Consider the following 26,386-nt stretch of genomic DNA (forward strand, 5'->3'; position numbering starts at 1 on the left):
CAATTCTATCCCTGCATGTGATGTATGGATGTGTGGTGTGCAACGTTCATGGGCCATAAGCACTTGGTCCATGCTGATACGATAGTGGCTCTTGCACACACCATGGCTGAATGCACATCATTGCCATGGTGTCCCATAAGATCATTGGATGATCTCCCTTCGTGGTGGGCCCCACCCCTCCCTAAGAGGAACCGTGCGGAACCCTAGCCGTTTAGGGCCCACCAAAATCTGGCTTTATGAAAGTCAATGGGAGCCACTTTGGTTTGACCTAAATTAAACTAGGGCGTTACTTTTGTTCCTTCCTGAAATATGAGTGCATGTGATAGGGAGATTCATATGATGAACTCTCTAAAGGCCTTCCATCATTAGCATGAAGATGGGTCCTTCAGTAATGAGGAAACGCACCATAAAATTGGGCTATCCATTTGCTGTTGGATCTATTGGAATGTTTCATATGATGATAGGGGCGTCATAGACCGATGTGGGAGGGGCTTATCCTAAAATGGAAGACTCTCTCACGGTACCTTGGTGTTCACGAATATGATGGGTGAGCATTCACTAGACAGAAAGGTTTAACCTAAAATGGCAATGAACCTTGTCTAATAGAGGCCAAAGGGAAAGCTCATACGATGAGTGGATATGATCCTTCACAGAAAGGTGGTGGGGTTATGTAGCTGAAACAGTTGGCTCCATGCACCCTATGTGATTTCCCACATTTCCAGAGACATAATTTGTAATCTTTTTCACTGAGATAGGAGGAAAATCTCGGAGATGAATAAATAAAAATGGAACATAGATTAAAAGTCATATCTATGTAGATAACATGAATCAATTTAGGTTGTGGACTAATTTTGTTTTTTATCAGAAATGGCAAATGGACAATTCGCTAAGCTGTTGGATGACAACAAACTTAAGGGCCCAAACTTTGCTGACTGGTACCGTAATCTTATGCTGATCCTAACATCTGAAAAATTAGACAAAGTAGCTAAGAATCTTGCCCCAGAGCATCCGGATGATAGGGCTTCTGAGGCCCGAAGGAGGGACTACTAGAAATGGAAAGAGAAAAATTCCCTAGCCTGCTGCTACATCATTGCCTCCTTGGATAATCCGATACAGAGGCAATTCGATCAAATCGAATTGTCCAAGGACATATTGGATAGTCTAAGAACGATGTATGAGGAGCAGAATCGTCCTACTCGTCAGAAGGTCCTGAAACAGTTCATGATCGCACAGATGTCCAAGAACCAGCAGGTTCATGACCATTGTCTTCGGATGATGGGTTACATTAATGAACTTGAGACTCTTGGATCCGGACTTGACCATGTCACGAAGGTAGACGCCATCCTGAATTCTCTGCCTCCTTCCTTCAATCAGTTCATCATGAACTATAACATGAACAAGTTGAATGTCAGCATCCAGGAACTCAGCAATATGCTGCAGAGGGCCGAAGAATTGATTAAGAAGGATGAGCCCATAGGCATGCTTGTTGAAGCTGGAAAATCGAGAAAGAAGAAGAGGAAGGCTAAGAGAAAGCCCTAGAAGAAGGCTGCCAAGTCTAAGAAACAGAAGAAGAACAGAGCATCAGATGCTTGTCACTTCTGCAAACAGACCAACCATTGGAAGAGGAACTGTCCTCAGTACTTGGAATCCAAGAAAGGTAATTTCGAATCCTATGTCATAGAAACCAATTTGTTGGTAACTTATGCTTCCTAGTGTATTGACTCCGAGGCATCAACTTATGCGTGTAACTCCCTGCAGGGGTTCAGGATAAGAAGAAGACTGAGTGACGGAGAAGTAACTCTTTACTTGGGGACTTTTGCAAGTGTTGCAGCTACGACTATAGGAATCGAAGAGTTATTTTTCAGAGAAGGATCTATTGTACTAAAAGATTGTCTTTATGTACAGAATTTGAGAAGAAATTTGATTTCTGTTTCAAAATTGTGTGCGGATGGATATTCTATTCTTTTTGGTAATGCGATTACTGTTAAAAGAAATAACAAATTCATCGCATATGGAGAACTTGAGAATGGTCTCTATGTTCTCCATCCTTCTCTGGAAACTAACATAGTCGAAACTACGTCGGTTGATATCCCCAAGAAAAGAACCCGTGATACAGTTAATCCCACGTGCCTGTGGCATTACCGACTTGGCCATATTAACATAGATCGTATCACAAGGTTGGTAAAGGATGGTCCTTTGGATATTCTAACTATAGAAGATCTTCCCACTTGTGAACCTTGCCTTCAGGGTAAGATGACGAAACGACCATTTAACGGTAAGCTTGAAAGATGTACAGGCATGCTTGACCTTATACATACTGATGTATGTGGTCCCATGAGTGTTAGGACACGTAACCAGCACGTGTAGTTTATAACATTTACCGATAATTACTCTCGGTATGGTTACATGTACCTAATGACACACAAGTCTGAATCTTTTGAAAAGTTCAAAGAGTTCAGACAAGAGGTCGAGAAACAGTTAGGGAGAGAAATTAAGACCCTTCGATCGGATCGAGGTGGCAAGTATCTCTCTGACGAATTTAGGGACTACTTGAAGGTCAACGGGATAGTATCACAGTTAGCTCCTCCTGCTACACCACAACTAAACGGTGTTTCAGAGAGAAGGAATAGGACCTTATTAGATATGGTCCAGTCACTTCTCGTACACTCAGAGTTGCCCACATCCTTTTAGGGTTTCACATTGGAGATTGTGATGTACGTTCTGAACCGGGCTCCAACCAAATCAGTTCCGAAGACTCCCTATGAGCTTTGGACCGGAAAGAAACCAAGTGTAAGACACATGAAGATTTGGGGTTGTCCGACACATCTTAAAAGAACAAGGGTGGACAAATTGGAATCCAAGTCTAAGAAAGCCGAGCTGACACCTCGACCGACCAAAGCAATCCGATGGGGAGAATGGTTGCCTTCACTCCGAATATCATCTTCGAGCCTCTCCCCCAACACTTTAAGGCCCCTACACTGGAGATGTACGATGGGACCTCGAACCCTGACGGCGACCTGGAAAGTGTTAGAGCGCTCATGATATTTGACGGGTATTCCGACCCCTTGGCATGCTGGAATTTCCAAGCCACCTTTAAAGGAGTCACCCATCATTGGTTCTCTGGCCTCCCACCTCGGTCAATCAGTTCATGGGAGCATTTTGCTAATTTATTTCTCGCTCGCTTCATCAGCAACAGACGATGCTAGAAGATCATCGTCTCACTGATGTCTATCAAGCAATAGCAAGGAGAGAGTCTACAGTCCTACATCGATCGCTTCAAAAAGGAAGAGCTTAAGCTTTGTGACCTCGACCCCATGGTCTCTATGCACGCAACCATTAATGGACTCTACGCCAGCTTGGCCCTGAAGTGCTTGGTTGCCAAGACCTTGCCGAAGACAAAGCTAGAGTTCCTCAAGAAGGCTTAAAAGGAAAGAGAAGTTGAGTGCCACAACAAGCCCCCTAAGAAGAAGAGGAAGGGTGGAGACAACCACCGCCACAACAACAATAGCAGCAAGGACCACAAGAAGCCACCAGCCTTGACCCTGGCTTACAACCAATACACGCCACTCAATTCCACCCAAACGCATATACTGATGCAGATTGGGGAAGAGAAGTTCATGAAGTGGCCCAAGAAGATGAAGAGGAACCCCAAGAGTGAAAATCCCAAAAAAAATATTGCAAGTACCATTGTGGCACTGGTCACGACACTGAAGATCGCTATGACCCGAAAAATGAGATAGTCCCTCTTCCAACGAGGGCACCTTAAGCAGTTCATGGGTAGCGAGCCTGGTGCTACATCCTTCCAGTAGCAACAGCAACAGCCGCAACAGCAGCAACACCAGCAGATAGCCGGTGTCATCGACATCATCGCCGGGGGCACGGCCTCAGGTGGAGCCTTGGCCTCAGCCCGCAAGGCCTACGCCAAGCAGTTAAGCATCCACGGGCCGGCCCCCAAAAAGCCCAAGCAATAGAAAACCCTCTCCTTCACGGACGAGGACTTGAAGGGGGTCGTAGTCCTCCATGATGACACCCTGGTTATCTCGACCGTCATTGCAAACTTCATACTTAAGAGGATCCTCGTCGAAACGGGCTCCTCGACTGACATCATCTTCTACAAAACCTTTTAGAAGATGAAGATCATGCCTAAGCGCCTCCAGCCAGCCGACATCCCACTAGTTGGCTTCTCTGGTAGCATGGTCAAACTGGAGAGAAAAATTACCCCACCAATTACGATAGGGACTGAGCCCCAACAGGTTACAAGGATGAATGAGTACTGGTCATGAGGATCGGCTCGCCCTACAATGCAATCATGGGGATACCAACCCTTCACGCACTAAGGGTGGCCACCTCCTTGTATCACCTCGCCCTCAAGTTCCCCACCAATCACGGCATCGGAGTTGCTCAAGGGGACCAGCAAGCAGCCCGCCAGTGCTATGTGGCAGCACTAAAGGGAAAGAACAAGGAAGAACTGCCACTAGAAGGCTTTGACCTCAGGGAGGAATCAGTGAGCCGAGGTCGAGCCCGAGAAGACAGTCCGCATCGGGGCTAACCTTCCCCCATAGAGCCTATCCGAACTAGTAAGTTTCCTCAAAACTAATGCCAACGTCTTTGCTTGGTCTGCTGTTGACATGCTTGGAATTGACCCTTCAACCATCACTCACAGGCTAAGCATGGACCCAAGCTCTAGGCCAATTCGGCAAAAGAAGAAGAACTTTGCACCGAAGCGTTGGAAGGCCATAGGAAAGGAAATTGGTAAGCTATTCGACGCCGACTTCATTCGAGAGGTATACTAACCTAATTGGTTTCCAAACGTGGTTTTGGTAAAAAAAGCTAATGGGAAATGACATATTTTTATTGACTTCACAGACCTTAACCGAGCCTATCCTAAGGATAGTTTTCCTTTGCCAAGGGTAGATCACCTTGTCGAAACAACTACAAGGTGAATAAAGATGCAACTACTCAACTTCATGGATGCCTTAACTGAGCCTACCCTGAGTACGAGCTACTCAGCTTCATGGATGCCTTTTCCAGATACAACTAAATAAAGATGCTCCCAGAGGACGAGGAGAACACCTCGTTCATCACCGAGCACAACACTCACTGCTACAAAGTGATGTCCTTCAGCCTCAAGAATGCAGGGGCCACCAACCAACGTCTCATCAACAAGGTGTTTAAAAATCAAATGGGGAGGAACGTCGAAGCCTACGTGGATGATATGGTGGTAAAGAGCCTAAAAGCCAAGATGCACACCTCAGACGTGGTTGAGACCTTCGACACCTTGTGGAAGTTCAACATGAAACTCAATCCCAGCAAGTGTGCCTTCGACGTCACTTTAAACAAATTCTTAGGCTTCATCGTTACTCAAAGAGGCATCGAGGCCAACCCTGACAAGATACAAGACATACTGGACATGGTACCCCCTCGATCGGTGAAGGAGACTCAGATACTTACCGGCTGAATAGCTGCTCTCAACCGCTTCATGTCGAAGTTGGCTGACCACTACCTTCCTTTCTTCTGTGCCATTAAAAAGTTGAAGGAATTCTAGTGGACGGAAGAATGCCAACACGTCTTTGACGAGCGAAAGGTCTACCTCTCCTCACCTCCCCTCCTCGATCGGCCAACCCCAGGAGAGACCCTCTACCTATACCTATCGGTGAGGGATGAGGCAGTCAGCTCAGTGCTGATAAAAGAAGATGGAGTGCAAAAGCCGATATACTACATCAACAAGGTCCTTTGCGATGCCGCAACTAGATATCCCGAAGTGGAGAAATTGGCCTTCGCCCTTGTGGTCTCGGCTAGAAAGCTCAAACCGTACTTTCAAGCTCACACCATAACGGTCCTAACAAACCAGCCCCTTAGGGCTGTCCTCGCCAAACCCGAAATGTTGGGGCACCTGACCAAATAGGCCATCGAGCTGTCTGAATTTGACATACAGTACCAGCCGAAGCCCGCTATCAAAGCACAAGCCCTAGCAGACTTCCTAACAGAATGCACTTTCAGTCGAGCCCCCGAAGATGCTGAAGGGGATTGCCCAACCAAGGGGACTCACCCCAAGTCGACACTCTTTGTTGATGGTTCATCCAACGCCAAAGGAAGTGGAGCAGGCCTCATCCTTCTCACCCCAAACAACGCAATCATAGAGTATGCGCTAAGGTTCGACTTCTCTACATCCAATAACGAAGCCGAGTACGAGGCTCTCCTCGCTAGTTTGCAGCTTGCCAAGGACCTCGGCTCCTTACATGTCGAAGCCTTCAGCGATTCGCAACTGGTGGTGAATCAAGTCAACGGCGACTACGATGCCAGAGAGCAAAGCATGTCCAAGTACCTTTCCAAAGTCCAAGAACTAGCCCGCCACACTGTCTGCAAGAGCCGATGCCCTTTCTAAATTGGAAAGCACCTCAAACGTAGCTTTCAGCCACACTGTCTGCTTGGAAAAGCTACCTCGGCTCTCTATAGAAGAAGTGCAAGTATTTCCAATAGAGGCCGAACCATCATGGATGGACCCCATCATTGGCTTACTACTGACAGAACGACTGCCCGACAACAGGAATGAAGCTAAATGACTTTGATGTCAGGTAGCCCACTACACCCTATTGGAGGGAAAATTGTACAGAAAGATCCTTCACCTTGCCTTACCACCTATGCCTCCATTAGGAAGAGGGCAGGTATGTGCTCCGAGAAATTCACAAAGACATCTGCGGTAGCCACCTCAGCAACCGAGCCCTAGCCCAAAAAACACTAAGGTAGGGGTACTTTTGGCCAACCCTTCACAAAGACGTAGCCGAGCTGGTACGAAAGTGTGACCAATGCTAGAGACATGCCAACTTATGCCATCAACCAACCACCACCCTCTCAGCTCTCAGCAGCCCCTGGCCCTTTGCCAAATGGGGGATGGACCTCCTCGACCATTCCCTCAAGCAACGGGGGGCAGGAAATACCTCGAAGTCACTATGGACTATTTCACCAAGTGGGTAGAAGTCGAACCCCTAGCTACCATCACAGCTCAAGCAATTCAGAGCTTCTTCTGGAAGAACGTTATTTGCCACTTTGGACTCCCCCACATGCTAGTCACCGACAATAGGAAGCAATTTGACGATGCCACGTTCCGGGAGTGGTGTGCCTCCCTCGACATCAAGTAGCAGTACACCTCAGTGGGCTACCCCCATACAAATGGCCTAGCTGAGGTCACTAACAGAACAATCTTGGATGGACTGAAGACCAAACTAGACCGAGCCAAAGGCTTATGGGCTAATGAGCTAAATAGTGTCCTCTAGGCATACCGAACCACACCTTGGACGACCACAAGAGAGACCCTGTTTGGCCTGACCTACGGTACAGAAACAGTTATCAAAATAGAGATCGGCCATTCGACGCTTCGAACTGAAGTGTATAGCGAAGCCGAGAACAATGAAGCACTTAGAGCAAACTTAGACTTGCTGAAAGAAGCTTGGGAGTAGGCACAAGTCAGAGTAGCTACCTACCAGCAACGAGTGGCCCGCTACTACAACTCAAAAGTGAAAGAAAAACACTACCGAGAGGGAGACCTCGTCCTCAAGAAGGTCATGGTCCCCAAACCCGATGTAGGAAAGCTAGGCCCCTACAACATCAAGCAAGTCATTGGCCCCGGCACCTTTCATTTGGAACATTTAAATGAAAGACCCGTCCCTCGGACGTGGAACTCGGACAACCTCCGGATATATTACCAGTAAACACAAATTTTGATGAATGAAATGCAAACCTTCTTTTTAGTTGAATGTTTAGCACGTGTTCTTACCAAATTTCCAAGACCCCTCGGCTTCGTAACAAGCCGAAGCACGCAACCTCTTCCGAGGACCATGCGCTCAAGCCAGACCGTTTCCAGAGCACATGACTAGCAATGAACACACTAACTTAACGCCTCGCCAAACTAAAACACATCAGGACGGCCGAGGCATCGCACGCCTCGCCACCCGCCTCGGTGGTGGATGGCCTCCTAGTCGTATACACTTAGCGCAATTAAGTAAAAGGCAACCCCGACCAACTCGGCGACTCGCCTCGGCCAGAGACCCTGAACTCCTTGGAGCGCCACCTCGGCCTCGCCAAAGTAATCATTTGGGAAAGAGACTAGACAAGCAAGCTACATCTTGGCTTCGGTCTCGGCTTCTCTCCCATACTTCGGCAAACCACCTTGGCCTAGCCTAAGTAGACACTTGGGTAAAAAATGAGCCAGGAAAGTTGCACCTTGGTTGCATACGTCTGCCTCGGCCTTGGCCCCTTGACAATCTAAAGCGAGCGTGTACCTAAAGCGAGCCATTACAAGGCATTTTTTGAACCATGATCTCTTCGTTGGGAGGGGTAGAGACCTCTCGGTAAAAGAAACAACAAAATAACAAATAGTAATTGACAAAAGGAGAGAACACATCATATAAAAAATGCTTGTGTATTTCATTTCATTCCAGTATAAGCATTTGCAAAAAAAAATTCTACAGCCTCGGAGGATGAGCACATTTACATCACAAAAAAAAGAGAAAAAACAAAAGACTAGAGGAACCACGTCAAGCCTCGCTGCTAACCGGAGGAAGGGTAGAGCCATCAGTAGCCTGAGTCTCGTCAAGGGAGTCGGGAATCACCTACAGCCCCTCGGCGTCGAAGTCTGGCATCACTTGTACGAGGGCCTTCTTGGTGTCCTCAATTCCATTCAAGTAGGATGTGGACACATACTATGCAAGGGACCATTGGTACTCGGCTGACTTCTTGAAAGCCTCTACTACCTCAGCCGCCGCCTTAGTCGCCTGCTTCTCCACCTCCACAACCCTCTTCTCTACCTCGGCTGCCTTCTTCTTGGTCTCGATAGCCAACCCCTCAGTTTGGGTCACCCGCCACTCCACCTCCATGATGATTCTTGCGAAGCAAACCCTCTCCTCTTGCTCTTTGACAAGGAGGGCCCGCATTTTCTTTAGGTCGACCTCCATCTTCGTTCAAAGCATCTGCTCATCCTTGTGAGCCTTCTTAAAGGTCTTCCGCTTGTCTTCGGTAGCGGCGACAGCAACCTGGAGCCTTTCCTTCTCCTTCTCAAGCTTCTCTAGGCGTGACAGGGTCAGACTCATTCGGTCTCCCAGACCAACAAAGTGAAGAGAGTCCTGTAGTAGAAACTATCAGTAAAGACTACAATAATGAAATAACTGCGAGACGAAGTATGAGAATGAAAATTACCCCAGCTAAGTGGTAGAACCCCTTGTCATACACGGCTCTTGGCTCACTCTACATCATGCGTAAATGATCCCTTGAGAGGATCACCCCGCTCACCAGGGCCTGGCTGACCCCTTCCTCAATTATTGAATCCTCCTCGCGAACCGACCACCGGGGGCAGAAGATCTTAGTAGACCCCTCGGCTCCTTCGACGAGCTCCTGTACAGATGAGGGGGCGGATAAGGGCCCTGTGGGATGCCCCTTACGAGGTGGCTTCTTCGCGGCGTCCCCGGTCGGACACTCGGCATGGTCCACCTTCGACGGCTGCTCTCTTAAAACTCCTCCAGCAGGCCTCTTCCTGCCTGCCTCGGCCCCCTCGGTAGGCCTCTTCGGTGCCTCGGCTGGCTTCTTTGCTCCCTCATCCGACCCTTTCCCTTTGGCAGGAACTTGTTGAGTTTCCCCCTTGGCGGGGACTTGCTGTTGAATAACCCCCTTGGGGGGGGGGGGGGGGACTAGTGCCCGCTTGCCCTTCGCAAGCTCATTCTCGATAGGCCTCCTCGGCGTCTGCCCTCCCACTTTCTTCTCAGCCTGGGTCCTCTACTTGGCATGGGTGCTTTCGAGCAAGAGCTTCTTCACATCCATTGGTACCTCTACAAAGGAAAAGAGCATTAATTAGTACACAAACAAGGATGAGGGGAATGTATGAAAAGGCTAAGGAACCTCTCCTACCAAGGGGGTAGGGCTGAGCCCCGCAAATACTAAGGGGAGCTGCTCCTCCACCAAGGGCTTGGCCTTGACCGTCCCCAACACGATCGGGTGCGCCACGACAGCGGCCTCCTCATCCCAGAGCAAAGGGGGACACTTCTCCACTATTGTACAGTCCACTCCCCACTTCGACCTAAACGACCAACCTTTGGGGCAGGAGATGAAGAAAAATTTTCCCTTCCATTTGTGGACAGACGAGGGGTTATCGACCGACCTCCCCCTCCGCAGTTGTAAGTAGTACATGCTGGCCTCAGAAGAGTGCTTCCTCGGCACAAACATGGCGCGAATCATCTTCGAGGTCAACTCTACATCCCAAAGCCAAGCCCACACTAGAATGGCTACAAGAGTCCTAATGGAGTTGGGGAAGAGCTAGCTAATAGTAATGTCGTACCACTCCAGCAACTCGAAAATCAAAGGGTGGAGAGGGAACCTACGGCCAAATTCTTGAAAGTGTTGGTACACACAAATTTCCCCCTCCTCAGGGGTCCACAACTGATCGTCGAGGTCAGGAACCCTAAGCTGGTATGACCAAGGTATATAAAACCTCCTAGCTAGGGCCTTCACTTGATTCACATTCAGAGTGCTCTCGAACTCCGAACATGGAACATCAGCCTTCGCCACCCTTCGGGCAGTGCTTTCGGCCTTCGCCACTGGACCGGCAGTGGGATCTGCTCCCCCTCGGCTTGGGGGGACCCCTCTGCCTCCCTCAGCATCACAGATGCGGCACCCTCATAGGGAGGGTCATTGCCTCGGCGGCTGCCTTCGGCACCCCCAAAGGCTACCCTCTCCCTCAGCACCCTAAACTCTTGCTAAAGGGGGACAGTAGCCAAAGGACCTAGAGGAGAAAGGGGGGAAGGAGTCCGAAGAGAGCTCCCTTCCGAACCATTTGGAAGTTCATAGCACTCAGTGCCAGAGTCTGAGAAAGACATGATTTGAGAGTTACCTAAGAGACGAAGGTGAAGAAAGTGGAGACAAGGTGTGTCGAAGGATTAAAGGTCTGAGAGAAAAGTTCACTTGATAGCAAGGGAACCTAGAGATAAATGACGAAGAAAAATCACCACTAAGGCCTCTATTTATAGAAGAATGAACGGTTTAGATCCCACCAGATCCAATAGTCATGAGGTCCTCGCTTTCGCTAACCACCCGCGGTGTGGCACTCGGCGCCTTGCCTCAAGGAAACGAAATGACACCTATTAAACCTGCGCGTGCCCAGCCTCGGGGAAACAAAACGACGCCTATTAAACCCACGCGTGCCCAGCCTTGGGGAAACGAAACGATGCCTAGTAAACCCATGCATGCCTAGCCTTGGGGAAGCGAAACAAAGCCTAGTGAACTGGCACTTAGCCTCAGGAAGGAAAAATGACACCAAGCGAACCAATAGGTCCACTCACCGTGATCCACAGGTTCGGATGCACAAACCCGATGAACACGTGGACCGGTTTGCCCAAAGCGCCCGTCTCCCCTACGGAAGGCTCTCCTAACGCTAGACCCATATCAGGTATGACCCTGGCATGTCAGCCAGTGAATCCCGTACTGCGTACAGCCCCAGACCGTCACCATGTGAGTACAAGGCATAGGCTCGACTCAGTCGGGCCCCCTCCACCTTAGGCCCCTTAGCCGAAGCCAAGGTATCCACAGCCTCACCTCTCTTCCATGAACTGCATTCAGGCCGAAGCATAAGCAAGAAGAAGGCGACGCCGCTGTAGGGTAAACTCCGCTAAACAAGCTCGATGGCACCTACCAATATCGACATTCCCTTTAGCCGAAGCCGAGGCCCCTTCCGAACCCCCACCTCGAACTTGGGAGTGGGGGGCAAGTGATGTAGGCACATTCGGTTGGCATGTACAAGGCTACGCGTGTCGAATGGAGGGCGCCTGCAAAGGCTTACCATGAGGATGCTCAAGGTTACTTGACGCAGACCAGGCGGACCCAGTCGCAGGGCGCCATGTGGCATTGGTAGAACATCTCGCCAGGCCCTCGTACGACTTGCATCTGGACCATCCAAGCCCAACTACCCCCTGGCAGCTCTAGCTATAAATGCAAGGCACCCCCCACAAGGTAAGGGATTCGACTCGAAATCTTTGTAATCTCTAGCTCTCTCCACTAAGGACTTAACGCTATCTGAGACCTCGTCTGGACCCTTCTGCTCCAAACTCATCACTTACCTCGTTCACATACTAACTTAATCATCGGAGTCCACGCCTCAGGTAACCACCCGAGGCCTCTGACACCTTCTCCCTTGTAGGTTCATAACTGTGGGAACCACGCCTCATCCTCCCTCGGACACCCTTCTCGATACAAGCCCTCGACTTCTACAGTATCCCAAGGAGCCATACGCCTCGACCTCCAATCCTTGGCCTCGGCTTTACTCCCTGTGACCCTCAAATCTCTCAGCCTTCCCTTGAGGCTTGGGAGTGAAATTACTTTGTTGCCCTCGGCCAAACAGAGCATCAACATGAACCAACATAGAACATGTATTAATGCCTAGTTTGACAAAACTATATATTGATTAGTTTTGGATTGTTTTTGAACTTTAATAAAAATTGAAATAAATAATGTAAGATTTGATTTTTCTAAACTTTTGATAAAAATTATAAAAGTAATTTATTTTGTCTACCTTAAATGATTTATATGTTTTATTCTATATATAAATTATATGTTAAAAAATTAAAAGTATTTATAATTTGAAAAATTAGAGTTAGATATGGTGACTGGAACAATACTTTGACTCACTATATCCAACCTGTTTGATGATTTTTGTACCCAAAATTGAACAATACATTGACTCACTATATCCTTTATGCCACAATAGAACAAAGTGACTGGACATAGAAATAGAACTTTATTAGATATGGTGAGATCAATTAGAATCATAATGTCTTTGGTTGCTTTTTTGGATTTAGAATTGTGCCAAATAGATGTAATATCTACTTTCTTTAATGGAAAGTTAAATGAAGAAATATATATGATTCAACCCAAAGGTTATATAATAGAGAGACAAGAAGAAAAGTATATAAACTAAAAAAAAAAAAAAAATTATTGTATGGTTTAAAACAATCCTCCAAAATGTAGTGTCATACTTTTCATGAAGCAATCTCAAAACTTGGATCTATTCCCAATCCCTTTGATCGTTGTGTTTATTCTTTGAATAGTTGGGGTGGTTTTACTATTCTTTCATTATATTTAGATGACATTCTTATTATTAGTAATGATATGTTTATGATTAATGAAACAAAAGATTGATTAAAAACCAATTTTAAGATGAAAGACAGGGGTGTTGTTAGCTATGTTCTTGGAATTAAGATAGAAAAACTCACACCTTAACTCTATCACAAGAGCACTCATTACCTATAAATAGGGGGAAACTTGAGTGGGCCCATCCGAAGACCAAACCGAACCAATCTACAATTTTATACAAGTTGGGTTTGGATTTTTGGTCCTCGAGTTGGTCCCAAGATTAGGACCAAAAGCTTAGGATTTTTATTTTTCAAGCTAGCCTTAAATCTAGTCCTTAGGTAGGATGAACTCGGCTTGAGCCTAGCTTGACCTTATCCTAATCCAAGCTCAACCCAATTATATACATCTATATATGCATATATTTTTGCATGCATATATGCATATATTTTTAATAAATCATACATACATACATACATACATACATACATACATACATACATACATACATACATACATACATACATACATACATATACACATACATGTATATCAATTCTTAGCTTGCGCTGACTGACTAACCCAAGCTCCTGGGCTCAAGCCCAAACCAAGTCCATCAAATTTTAGTGCAAGCTAGCCTAGGTTGAATTTAGGCCCAATTCTTAGGGTTAGGCCTGGGTTGATCTAAAACCCAGCCCAACTTGCCTGACTTGCACCCCTACCTAGAAAAAGTCTCAAGGGAATTTAACATGAAAAATTGATGTATGTGATGATTTGCACAAGACCCAACCTATCATATGTTGTTAATCATGTAAGTAAATATCAAAGTAATCCAGGTTATGATGATATTGTTAATCATGTGATGCAAATGACATGGAGTTACTAGGTTATTATGATGTTGATTTTGTAGGTGACCGAGATGATAGAAAATCTATAACCAGGTACTTATTCCTGTTAGGATGAGCTACTATCTTATGGGCATAAAAAAGAAACAAAGTTGCATGGCTAAGTTTACATGGAAGTTGAGTTTATTACGTACAACTTTGTAGTATTAGAAGAACTCAAAGTTCTTAATGCACCAATAGGAGCCTTTAAGATATATAATGACAACTAAGATACTATCAACACAATAAAAAATAGTGAGATCTATTACCCAGGTATGTGTGTATATAACGACAACTAAGCTAAGAGGGGGCTGAATTGGGTTTTACAAGGTTTCTTCCCCAACTAATGCCTTCTAAAATTTAAGTAATAAATAGAAATAACAAAGAACAATAATGTAAAGTGCTTTGTGTGATTAAATAGCAATGTATAGAATGTGTTAATGTGTAGGCCCTCAATTTCAATTGATGTATTGTACATAACTTATTATGAAAAAAGTTTATTCATTTCATGTGTCATGGGTTTGTTCTTCTAAATCACCTCTTAGTTCATATTAATATTATGTATGTGGCCACAAAACTGTTGTAATATAGACTTAGATGTTCACAACCAATGAATAGATTAGGGGAGTCTATCCTAACATGGTTATCATTCTCACAGTGCCCAATGTAGTAGAACGGTGGGTCTCAGTTGCTCGGATTGTGACTTAAGGTGTGAGAATGAGTACTTGCAAGAAACATTGAAGTGGAACAAACATAGTGTGTTCATGGACTTTATGATATGTGGTCAACTAGATATTGCTTTTAATCCCTAGACTTGATATTAGTATCATATAGAGTATCGGACATATCTATGATATGCCAACCAATGAGATCCGATTGGGGTCAAATACCGAGGTATGTTGGGATATTCAAAGATGGTATGTCAGTTGATGATAAATGTGATAGGATTTGCTACTGTTAAGACATAAAGAATGTTCTATACAACTTCCTATTATGGATACATGTATCAACCAACAGTAGAATTGCATGAATCCTCTATAAGAATCCATTAGAGGTGAAAGTTGGACACCATGACATAAAGATTATGAGGGAAAAATTCCTTCCCTATATGTGGTGTCGAATGTTATTAGTAGAGAGATCCATTGCAAATAATATTTAGACGCTTTTTGGACTTGAGCCTTTAAAATGGTAAGGTCCCAAGTATATAATATTTAGACGCTTTTTGAGATAATTCACTAAATCCCATAACAGCTATGGGAAAATTGGCCATATGGGCTACTCACTTTTAAGAGGTCTACACACCCACTCAAGTATTAGGTACATGGGCTTAAGTTGATTCTCTTATTAGTTATGGATCTCACACCATACAAGCTTGTATCTCCCATTAATAAAAGAATTTTCAGATAAATTTGATGCTACAAGTTAATTATGAATCTTTCTAAAAATGTCTTGTCAAACTATCAACATGAATTTATTACTAGCGTGGGACCTCATCATTGGTTTCACAGCCTGCTGAACAGCTAAAGCATTCAAGCTAATCCGAATTCGTAATGTTCATCCATGGAGCCGTAGGCTTATTCTATTCATTAGTTATGGACTATGATTATGATCAATTGTTTGTCTTTTAACCCATATGTATTAATATGTCTTAGAATCCCAAATGAGACCAGCAAGACAGGTCCCAATAGATATGCTGTTTATCGTACACACGGACCTCCAAAGGTCCCATTAGATAAGCCGTGCCAGCCAAATGCTTGAACTATCAAACCATTCTGTTATATTTCACACGTGATAGCTAAGAGGTTGTAATCCATATAAAAGGCCCTTTTGAAGTAAAAAGGATTTGAACTCTCTCTCTCTCTCTCTATATATATATCTGTGTGTATGTATATTCTTGCAAACATTAGATGTTTATTTTTCACCATCATGAGTTTGAAGGGATGTTGAGAGATATGATAGTAAATGATAGTAACTTCCCCTTTGTATGCTGTGTGAGACTCATATAAAGGTAGATTTGCTGAGATATGATTCTTTGTTTTTGCTTCTTAAATTTCTATTTTCATTGGTTGCTTCATTAGGAGTCTATGTAATCTATAAAATGTTAAAAACTGTCTTTGGGTCCAAAAATTGCAACAAATATCATATTTTCACGGCATTATCAACCTTCCAAACTGATTAGAGGGATGAATATTGGGCATAACGCATGGAGCAGGCATATGGCCATATTTAATGGAACTATACTTTTCATATGTAAAAATAAAAAATAAAAAAAGGGGTTTAAGCTTAAATGATAGTAGACATAGAGTAGGCTAAAGCTGCAGGACTAATGGAGGCTTCAAGTTATACAAAAGACCCTTAAACTTCTACAATTTGTAATTGATTTAATCATACTATGCAAGACTTTTTGTAAAGATTTTAGATAGTTTAAGATGTCTAGTAATATTTTCAAGACGGTCTTTGTATTAATGATGGATATTAGCAACAGTAATATTTTGCAGGCAAGGGATACTCATAATTTAGAGGACTTTATACAAAAGACCCTTGTGTGTTTTTTTATAATTTCCTTGTAAGTAATTTTAAATAGGTTTTAAACAGGTGCTATTTGCTTCATTTAAATTTTCTTTTATATTTTTTTATGCGACCAAATGAAAAGCTTTTCTGATTGCATGTCTTTTTTTTTGCATATTTTATGTTACTAATATGGGGCCCACACAGTTGGTTTGTGTTCTGTTGATGTAAATCTTGCATGTCTCCACTTTATATATCTAGCAGAATATTGTATGGGTACCTATATTATTATTTTGACCTTAAAATGTTATTCATAGATTGAGGAGGAATTTGGCCACGTCTTTTTGGATGATTATCTCTGATATTTTGGGCATCTCTACTGGCTTTTCGAATTTATCCTTTTATATTAGAAAATTTCTGAATGTTCTGTGGCCATCTCTACATGATATGATATACCTCGTTCTGTTTTCAGTAAATTTGCAATTTTTTGCGAACCTCTTTTCAATAATTTGAACCTTACACTTCATATTTTCCTTCCGGCTATACATGCACATTTGTTGATGCATGTTCATCGAATTTTAGAAACTTTTCAAATTTGTTACTCGTGCTGTCAAGTGTCAACTGTCAACCCCTTTCCACGCCATAATCTTCGTTGATTGTAGTTGGGGCTATTTAAGCTTGGAAATGATTGCCATAGTTGCCCTTGTTTTAAAAAAAAACATCCATTAAACAAAACAAAAAGAGAAGATAGAAGCTTCTTTACCAAAACGAGTATTTAATTCATTATCCCAATTTTAGGTCAATATTACAGAAGATTACTTACAACAGATTTTGATACCGAGGGTCAATTTTTCATTTGACCTTTTTGTTTATTCTAACTAGGCAATACCCACCCACCACCAAAATAAAAATATTAAAGAAAAAAGAGACTAAGAAATAAAAACAAAAATAGAAAGGCAATAAGAACTCCATAAGTTAAATATGTTGGTTTCATTATGTCGAATAACTATCCAACAATAGGCCCTCATCATCCTTTGGATTTTCAAGAGCAATCACATGATCCTTAAATGAAGATGCAGCACTTTCCCTTTCTTCTAGTTGTCCAAGTCTGTCAAAGATGAGGGCCATCAAATAGAAGGCTTCGGCGGCCAACTCATGATACTGCATTACATCAGCAATGTTTGTATCATCAACAATCATTATCCAAAAAACCAAAACGGATACATATAGACATTATGTAAAGAACAAAAGATACTTCATATGCAAATGATCGACAAATTCTCGTTAATATAAAGAAAAGGAATCCATCCATCTACACATAGCGATGAACAAGTCAGCTAATTGGTGTAAGTTCTGATTTGACAACAGGAGAAACACACCCCCCCTATGTGGGATCTTATATGTTGGGAATTTCTACCCCTCGTGTAGGATTGTTCTACAATTACCAACATGGCAATCAGCACTTGCAACTCAGACTTCCTGGGGTGCAAATCGGATACCTAATCTGAACAATCTATACTCCATTGGGCTCCAATCCTTCAACTTGCCAAGAAAGACTTAACCCAATTTTCATCCCAAGACTAAATCCATGATGTAATATTTATCCTGTTTTTTTTATTCTTTTCCTTTGCTTTTTTGATTCTGGGAATGTGGCTTTAGCTTCAACAGGGGCAAGGTGCTAAATGCCAGAAGCCAACTGGTATATTGCAGTCTGCCATTATATGGAACTCATGCCTCAAAGAAAGATACGCGAGGCAACCAACTCAACTACACTACTACAGGGTGATTGACCTTTTGTGATTCAAAAGCAAAGGTATTTTGATGGCTAGTTTGGAAAGAGCAAAATTTAAATGTGCTCCATCCCAGTAACGGCAGGAATCACACACAAATGGGTTTTGACAATATGCGTGGATTTGGAACCTTAATGCTATGTACTTTATAACAATTGCTCATGCTACAATTATTTGAATGCAGGGTTTTAGGCAACAAAACTGATAAAAAAAGCAGATGTACATATGGAAACTAAGATGTATTTTATCCTTTTGTAGTTCGTAAGTAATTAAGAATTAACATTTATACACTAATAAAAATTCCAGCATCAACAAAGTCTATCCACTATTTGGACTGGCAGTTTTACCATCTTTAGTACAAAACCCACTTGATCAAAACTAGATAGATATCCAAGCAGCTTACCTCTAAAACTTCAAGCTCCTCAGAAGCTTGCCTCAACGAATCCAGAACCACCTCAGAATCTTCCAAAACTGAAGCAAAAAATTTCACATGGGGTTATAATAGAATGTCAGAACTTGACAAATGGGATAATTTTAGGTATAACCATTATCTAATGCATTGTCCCAATGACTGGTCACTGGGCTGGGCTACAAGGTTCCTATTTAATTCTATCCAGTAATATGCTTTAATTGCAAATCACATGAGCTTGAATGATGAGGTCTAGCATTAGTAAATAGACATTTACACTTCTTCCATGACAGAGACATTACCAGCAAAGTAGCTGTCACTTCCAAATACCAGATTTAAAATTCAAATACAGATTTTGCCAAAGTGATGATGATGAATTCTAGCACCGAGTAGACACTTGCATGTAGCAAGAATTCCATGCTATATGATAAGCAACTGTTCAAAATAAGCTCAAACATCTTCCTTCATTTGCATTATTGTATATAGTAGTCGATCAAGACTACAATCAGTCTTGAATCCGAAAGTAAACGAAAAGATTCCAGAAGAAGAAAAGAAGAAAAGAGGGAGAAAAGCAGAAGCACACGAAGGGTTTTAGAAAAAAGGTGAGAGAGGGTCGAATTGTTCTGATCTGCCGACCCACTCTTAATATTTATATGTTTACTAATTGTAAAAAGGCTGAATTGCCCTTATTGCTTACATGGCAAATAAACTAATAATAAAGCTGAAGTAACAAGTTGTAACAACAAAAACTGAAATAACTACCAACTAACAAAGAATACATGCTGTGCTGCCAAACAAACACAGTGGGGACCACAGCCGTGGAGTCCACATCAATGTTCTCTACACTCCCCCTCAAGTTGGGAATAAATATGTCATTCCCAACTTGCATAGGTTTGCCTCTAACTTCTTCCTTGGAACAGCCTTGGTGAGAAAATCTGCGAGCTGCATGCTGGAGGTGATATACGGGAAACACACTTCTTGAGATGAAACCCTTTCTCTGACAAAATGCCGATCAACTTCGATATGTTTAGTTCTGTCATGCTGTACCGGATTGTGAGTTATATTAATAGCAGCCTGATTATCACAATACAGCATCAAGGGCTTCTCATAATCAATACCCAACTCTTCAAGTAATGACTTCAGCCATAGGATTTCAGACACACCATTAGTCATCAATCTATATTCAGCTTCAGCACTAGAACGAGAAACAACACTTTGTTTCTTACTCCTCCAGGAGACAAGGTTACCTCCTACAAAGGCACAATATCCAGAGGTAGACCTCCTGTCATCAGCACTCCCAGCCCAATCAACATCTGTATAGACCTCTATCTTCATGTGATCATTATTCTTGAATAATATACCTCTACCTGAGCATCTCTTCAAGTATGCTAATATTCTCTCAACTACAAGAAGGTGAGTAGTTCTAGGAGAATGCATGTATTGACTGACAACGTTGACTGCATAACTGATGTCTGGTCGTGTGAGACAAAGATAGAGGAGTTTTCCAACCAACCGTTGGAACATAGCTTTGTCTTCAAGAGGCTCTCCACCCTCTGCACTGATCTTGTGATTTTGTTCAATGGGTGTATCTGCAGGTTTAACACCCAACTTTCCAGTTTCTGCTAATAGATCTAGAACATACTTCCTTTGAGAAATAAATATCCCGTGTTTAGATCTAGCAACCTCAATACCCAAGAAGTATCGTAGCTCACCCAGATCTTTCACCTCAAACTCTTGATGAAGGAGTTGTTTAAGAGACTCAATCTCACTGTTATTATTCCCTGTCACCACAATATCATCCACATATACAGCAAGCAAGGTCAAAGAAGAATCCACTCTTTTAATGAACAAAGTATGGTCTGACTGGAACTGTACATAGCTGAACAAGGCTTTATTCAGCCGACAAACCTTCTTACCTGTCTCTGCATCATAAAATCCAGGAGGTAATTGCATGTAGACTTCTTCCTGTAAGTCTCCATTTAGAAAGGCATTTTTAACATCCATCCGGAACAAGGGCCAAGAATAACTGGTTGCAAGGGCTAACAGAACTAGAATAGTGGTCATCTTTGCCACTGGAGCAAAAGTCTCCAAGTAGTCTATACCATAAGTTTGAGTAAATCCTTTTGCAACTAATCGGGCTTTATACCTTTCAATGGAACCATCAGCATTATGTTTCACGGTAAATACCCATCTACATCCAATTAGTTTCTTTCCTTTGGGCTGGTCAACTAACTCCCAAGTATTATTCCTCAGAAGGGCATCCATTTCAACCTTCATTAAATCTTTCCACTCGCGAACTGACAAGGCTTCCTGCACTATTCTGGGAATAGGAATATCAACAATGAATGTGAGAAAGGACTTGTAAAAGGGAGACAGGCGATCATAGGACAGAAACTGGGAAATGCAGTGAGTTGTGGATGTGGTGCAATGTCGTTTCCCTTTACGAACTGCAATAGGGAGGTCAAGGTCATCCAAAGAAGGTAAAGTAGCAACAGTGGAAGGTATCTCAGTGGGACCTGGATCTGATAAAAGGACTATAGTACCTGAATCTGGATCCGCAGAAGGAACTGGGGCTGGCCTGGACTGCTGATGACCAAAATCAACCTGCCTCCACCGCCTGTGATAGACTTTCAACTCCTGATACCTCTGACAACCCTCCCCATTACATCCCTCATCACTCAATGGAATGGGTAGAGGAACTTCTGATGAGTTACCCCATTCTCACTACTCTCCCCCTGAGGAGAAACCCTAGGGTAATAGGGTACCTCCTCAAAGAAAGTAACATCCATCGAGACAAATCTCCTCCCAGAAGTAGGTTCATAGCAGCAATAACCCTTTTGAGTTTGTGCATAACCGAGAAAAATGCATTTGAAGGCCTTAGGGTCAAATTTGGAACGATGAGGTCCAAGAATCTGAACAAAGCAAGTGCAACCAAAGGTTTTAAGGGGAACAGTAAATAATTCTTCATCGGGGTATAGAAGGGTAAACGGAGGCTTCAAGTCAAGAACTCGTGAAGGAACTCGATTAATGAGATACACTACTGTAAGAATAGCATCGCCCCAAAAACGGATAGGCACATTGGAGGTAAACATAATGTTTCTAGCCACCTCCAATATGTGCCTATTCTTCCTCTCGGCATCCCCATTCTGCTGTGGTGTATAAGGACAAGTACTCTGGTGAATAATCCCATGATCAAGTAGATAAGAAGCCAGTGGCTTGGTAAAGTATTCTTTCGCATTATCAGATCTGAGGATTTTGATTTTGACCCCAAACTGGGTTAAAATCATCTAATGAAAGGTCTGGGTCAGAGCAGGGACCTCATCTCGAGAACGCATAAGGTAAACCCAAGAAAAACGGGTATAGTCATCAACAAACAACAAGAAATATTTGTACCCCCCCATAGAAGGGATGTGATACAGGCCCCAAACATCAGTGTGCACAACATTAAAAGAATTACTACTTTTATTACTCAAGGAATAAGATGTTCTACAATGCTTTACAAGCTCACAACTCTCACATCTCAAATTTGACATCTGAACAGACTCAAACAAATTAGGAAACAAACTCTTCAAAGACCGAAAGGATAAATGACCTAATCGATTATGCCAAAGCATAACCGGACTAACAGACTGAGAAACAAAAGACTTCTTATCTTCATGATCTTTCCAATGAGAACTCTCTCCAAGCAGATAGATCCCATTCGTCTCATGGCCAGTCCCAATCACCTTCCTTGTCTCCAAGTCCTGAAAAACACATCGGTCAAGGAAGAAAGTTACTGAACAGTTCTGATGTTTTGTAATACTACTGACTGAAAGTAAGTTAGTATCAAGCTTAGGAACATGCAAAACTGAGGATAAGGAAATGGTATTAGACAACTTGATGTCTCCCTTGCCAAAAATGGGAACAAGGGAACCATTAGCAATGGACACTTTATCTCTACCAGAAGATAAGTGATAGGTAGTGAACAGTGACGACAAGCTAGTCATATGGTCAGATGCACCTGAGTCTATTACCCAACAATGTTCAGTGTCACCTGGAGCTGAAGCATGGTAAGCTGAGGCCCGAGTACCTGAACGAGCAAAGGTTGATGTGGAAGGAGCTGATGATGACTGAGATGATTGAACTGAATTCCCAACTTCCTTTTCCAACTGTGTTAGGGCAGGCCGAATAGCAGCTTAAGGTGTCTAGAGGCGTGCCTTTTGTGCCCGATGAGGATGCAGAATCAGTATTAACAGCCATATGAGCATTACCCCTTTTGTTCCTCAGTTTTGCTGAGACTAGATGAGGGTGCAGCTTCCAACATGTGTCTTTAGTATGCTTAGGTTTCTTGCAATGTTCACACACTACATCCCACTTATCTTCCTTCTTTATATTCCTTTCTGTATCACCCCCAGACTTAGGTTTAACTGCTGCCAAGGCTGGTGGGAAGGGCTGATGCTACATCATAACCTTTCTCCTAGTCTCTTCACTATGCACCAATGAGTAGGCTTGAGATAAGGTCACACTGTCCCTTGTTAGTATCTGTTGTCTCACAATATCATAATCAGAATTCAAACCAGCTAGGAATTCAAAAACCCTATTAATCTCCACTTGCTTTCTATGAGTCTGTGCATCCTTCTGACTTTCCCACTCAAGTGTTTCTAGATGGTCAATTTCATGCCACAAAGATTTCAAAGTAGAGAAGTAAACAGAGACTGGTTTCTCTCCTTGATTGAGGTTATTAACCTCACACTTCAATTCATAAGCCCTAGCGACATTAAGGGGTTGGGAGTAGGTTTCTTTCATGACATCCCAAATTTCCTTGGCTGTTTTTGCCCACAAATAGTTTCGGCTGATATGTGGCAGCATAGAGTTGCACAGCCATGTCATAACCAAGTAATTCTCCTGAACCCATTTGGTATACATTTGGTCCTCCTTAGATGGTTCTTTCACATCTCCCAATAGGTAGCTATGTTTTCCTCTACCCCCAATAGCCATCATGGCCGATTGGGCCCATTCTAAGTAGTTGGATCCATCAAACCTCACAGTTGTAATCTGAAATGCATTCTCAGACATATTACCAGAATTGCTAGTCCCAAAAGCACCTTCCCCCCGATTCTTGAACTCCATTCTTGGTTAAGAATTAGCAATCAAAAACTTTTGAAGCTACTGTAATAGGAAACAACACCTAAGCAACTAATAACAGCCGACCTAGGTCTTCCACAAACAAGAGGAAAACAGAATTTTGTATGAACCCAGTTCAGATCTGATCTGAAACCAATCGGCAGTTCTGAATTTTTAGGGTGAACCCAGTTCAGATCTGATCTGAAACCAATCGACAGTTCTGAATTTTAGGGTTTTTTCTCAAAACCCTAACGAGAAAAAATTTCAGCCGCACCTCTTAGAATAGACCAAGATGGTTCTTTCAAGGTTGTTCTCAAGCAAAACTTACTTTGTGAAAGAAGATCTCTGGCTGCCGCCTTCTGTCTGATGCAAAACCCTAATCTTGAAGATCCGAAGCCTTTTCTAATTCTTCCTGACTACTGGAACTCTCCCAGCCTTCTACAATCTTCTTAGTAGTAGCCGCACACTACTAGTAGCCTCCAAGAATCAGTCGATCCTCCTTAGTCTCCCAGCCCTAGGCAACTCTCATGTGGTTGGTTGAATCAGACTCACATGAGAAACCCTAATCCTTGCTCTGATTCCAAGTAGTCGATCAAGACTACAATCAGTCTTGAATCCGAAAGTAAAAGAAAAGATTTCAAAAGAAGAAAAGAAGAAGAGGGAGAAAAGCAGAAGCACATGAAGAGTTTTAGAAAAAAGGAGAGAGAGGGTCAAATTGTTCTGATCTGCCGACCCGCTCTTAATATTTATATGTTTACTAATTGTAAAAAGGCTGAATTGCCCTTATTGTTTACATGGCAAATAAACTAATAATAAAGCTGAAATAACAAGCTGTAACAACAAAAACTGAAATAACTACCAACTAACACTGACATAACTAACAAAGAATACACGTTGTACTACCATACGAACACAGTGGGGACCACAGCCGTGGGGTCCACATCAATGTTCTTTACACCAAGCAATTGTGCCAAAGCATAATCTGGTTCACTAACTCTAACCCACTACTACTGTTGCTACTAACATGATGGCCTTGATGTCTCGGAATCTCATCCAGAAGGTAGACTCCATTCACCTCACGATCACTGTCAATCATCTTCTTTGACTCCAGATCCTGCAAAACACAATTACCAAGAAGAAAGGTCACGGAACAATTCAAATTTTTTGTCAAAGAAGTAACAGACAGTAGGTTGGTATGAAGTCTAGGGACATGCAAAACAGAAGACAGTTATATCATTGGTCACTCTGACTGTCCCCTTCCCAGCAATGGGCATATATGTGAACCATCTGCTATAGAGACTCTGTTTCTACCAAAGCACAACTGATAGGAACTGAAAATGGTTAGGGCATTAGTCATATGCTCAGATGCTCCTGAGTTTATAATCCAATGAGGTCCCTCCTTACTTGAAGTGGATGCAAGATTTGCAGTTGCATATGAACTACCTGTATGTGCAAAGGAAGTGGTGTAGTTGGCTCCTGCATTCTGTTGTCCATCTAGAAGGCTAGAGCCAGGTGAATCTTTCTTACTCATAAGCTGTCCAAACCTCTCCAATTCTGTTCTCACTGTTGCTACTGCAATTGATTAGCAATCAGTTTGGGAAAGAGGGGCTGAAGAGTCTCCTGTAGTGGCTACATTTGCATTTCCCTTCTTGTTTCTTATCCAAGCAGGCATAAGATTTAGATGAAGCTTCCAACAAGTGTCCCTGGTATGCTTAGGCTTCTTGCAATAACCACACACCAAGTCCATTTTATCTTCCCTTCTAGTCTCACTACTCCCCCTGTCTCCATTCGGCTTAGGTTTTGTTGTACCAACCATAACCGACTAGTCAATCCCAGGCTGTCTCATCATTACATTCCTCCTAGTCTCCTCTCTAGAGACAAAAGGCATAGGATTGAGAGAGTGTCACACCCTCCCTAGAAAGAATATGTTGCCTAGCAATGTCAAATTCAGGGTTCAGCCCTGCCAAGAACTCAAAAACCCTATTCCTCTCTACCAGTCTGTGATAAGTTGCTGCATCATTTACACTTTCCCATACCATAGTTTCTAAGTGATCTATTTCCTGCCATAGGGTTTTTAGAATGGAGAAATACACAGCAAGAGGTTTGTCTCCCTGTTTCATACTTATCACCTGATTTCTTAACTAATAGGCTCTAGCTTCATTTTGCTTCTGAGAGTAGGTTTCAGTCACTCTATCCCAGATCTCCTTAGCAGTATTAGCCCATAGAAAATTTTTTGCAATATGAGGTAACATAGAATTACACAACCAAGACATTACCATGTATTCTCCTGCACCTATCGAGAAGAGTCTGTATCAGGTTTCTTCTCCCCAATGAGATACCCTAATTTTCCACGGGCACCAATAGCCATCTTAGCTGATTATGCCCACTCCAAATAATTTGTATCATCGAGTTGTACTGTAGTAATGATCCCAAACCCAAAAATATCACTACTACCTCCAACACCCAGTCCCACAGTACCGATAGATTTCATCTCGGTATTCCAACCCTCCATCTTACTTCTAAAAGTTCAACAGTAAGAAAAAATAGATTGAGGACCTTCAAAAAACAATTTAATATCACACACA

General features: G+C 43.0%; 1 protein-coding gene across 1 annotated transcript in view; it reads right to left on the reverse strand.

The window, feature by feature from the left end:
• Positions 1-17,257: 17,257 nt before the first annotated feature.
• Positions 17,258-26,386, reverse strand: part of LOC104609478 (anaphase-promoting complex subunit) — a 94,094-nt gene continuing 84,965 nt past the window's right edge. Inside the window, exons 19-20 of the mRNA XM_010275813.2 lie at positions 18,693-18,760; positions 17,258-17,660 (exon numbers count right to left, since the gene is read on the reverse strand). Coding sequence (XP_010274115.1) covers positions 17,493-17,660; positions 18,693-18,760 — 236 coding nt within the window. The 3' untranslated portion in view covers positions 17,258-17,492. The remainder of the gene's footprint in view (positions 17,661-18,692; positions 18,761-26,386) is intronic.

The sequence above is a fragment of the Nelumbo nucifera genome, chromosome 7 (genome assembly GCF_055504915.1).
Source record: "Nelumbo nucifera cultivar China Antique chromosome 7, China Antique-T2T, whole genome shotgun sequence".
NCBI classification, from domain to species: domain Eukaryota; kingdom Viridiplantae; phylum Streptophyta; class Magnoliopsida; order Proteales; family Nelumbonaceae; genus Nelumbo; species Nelumbo nucifera.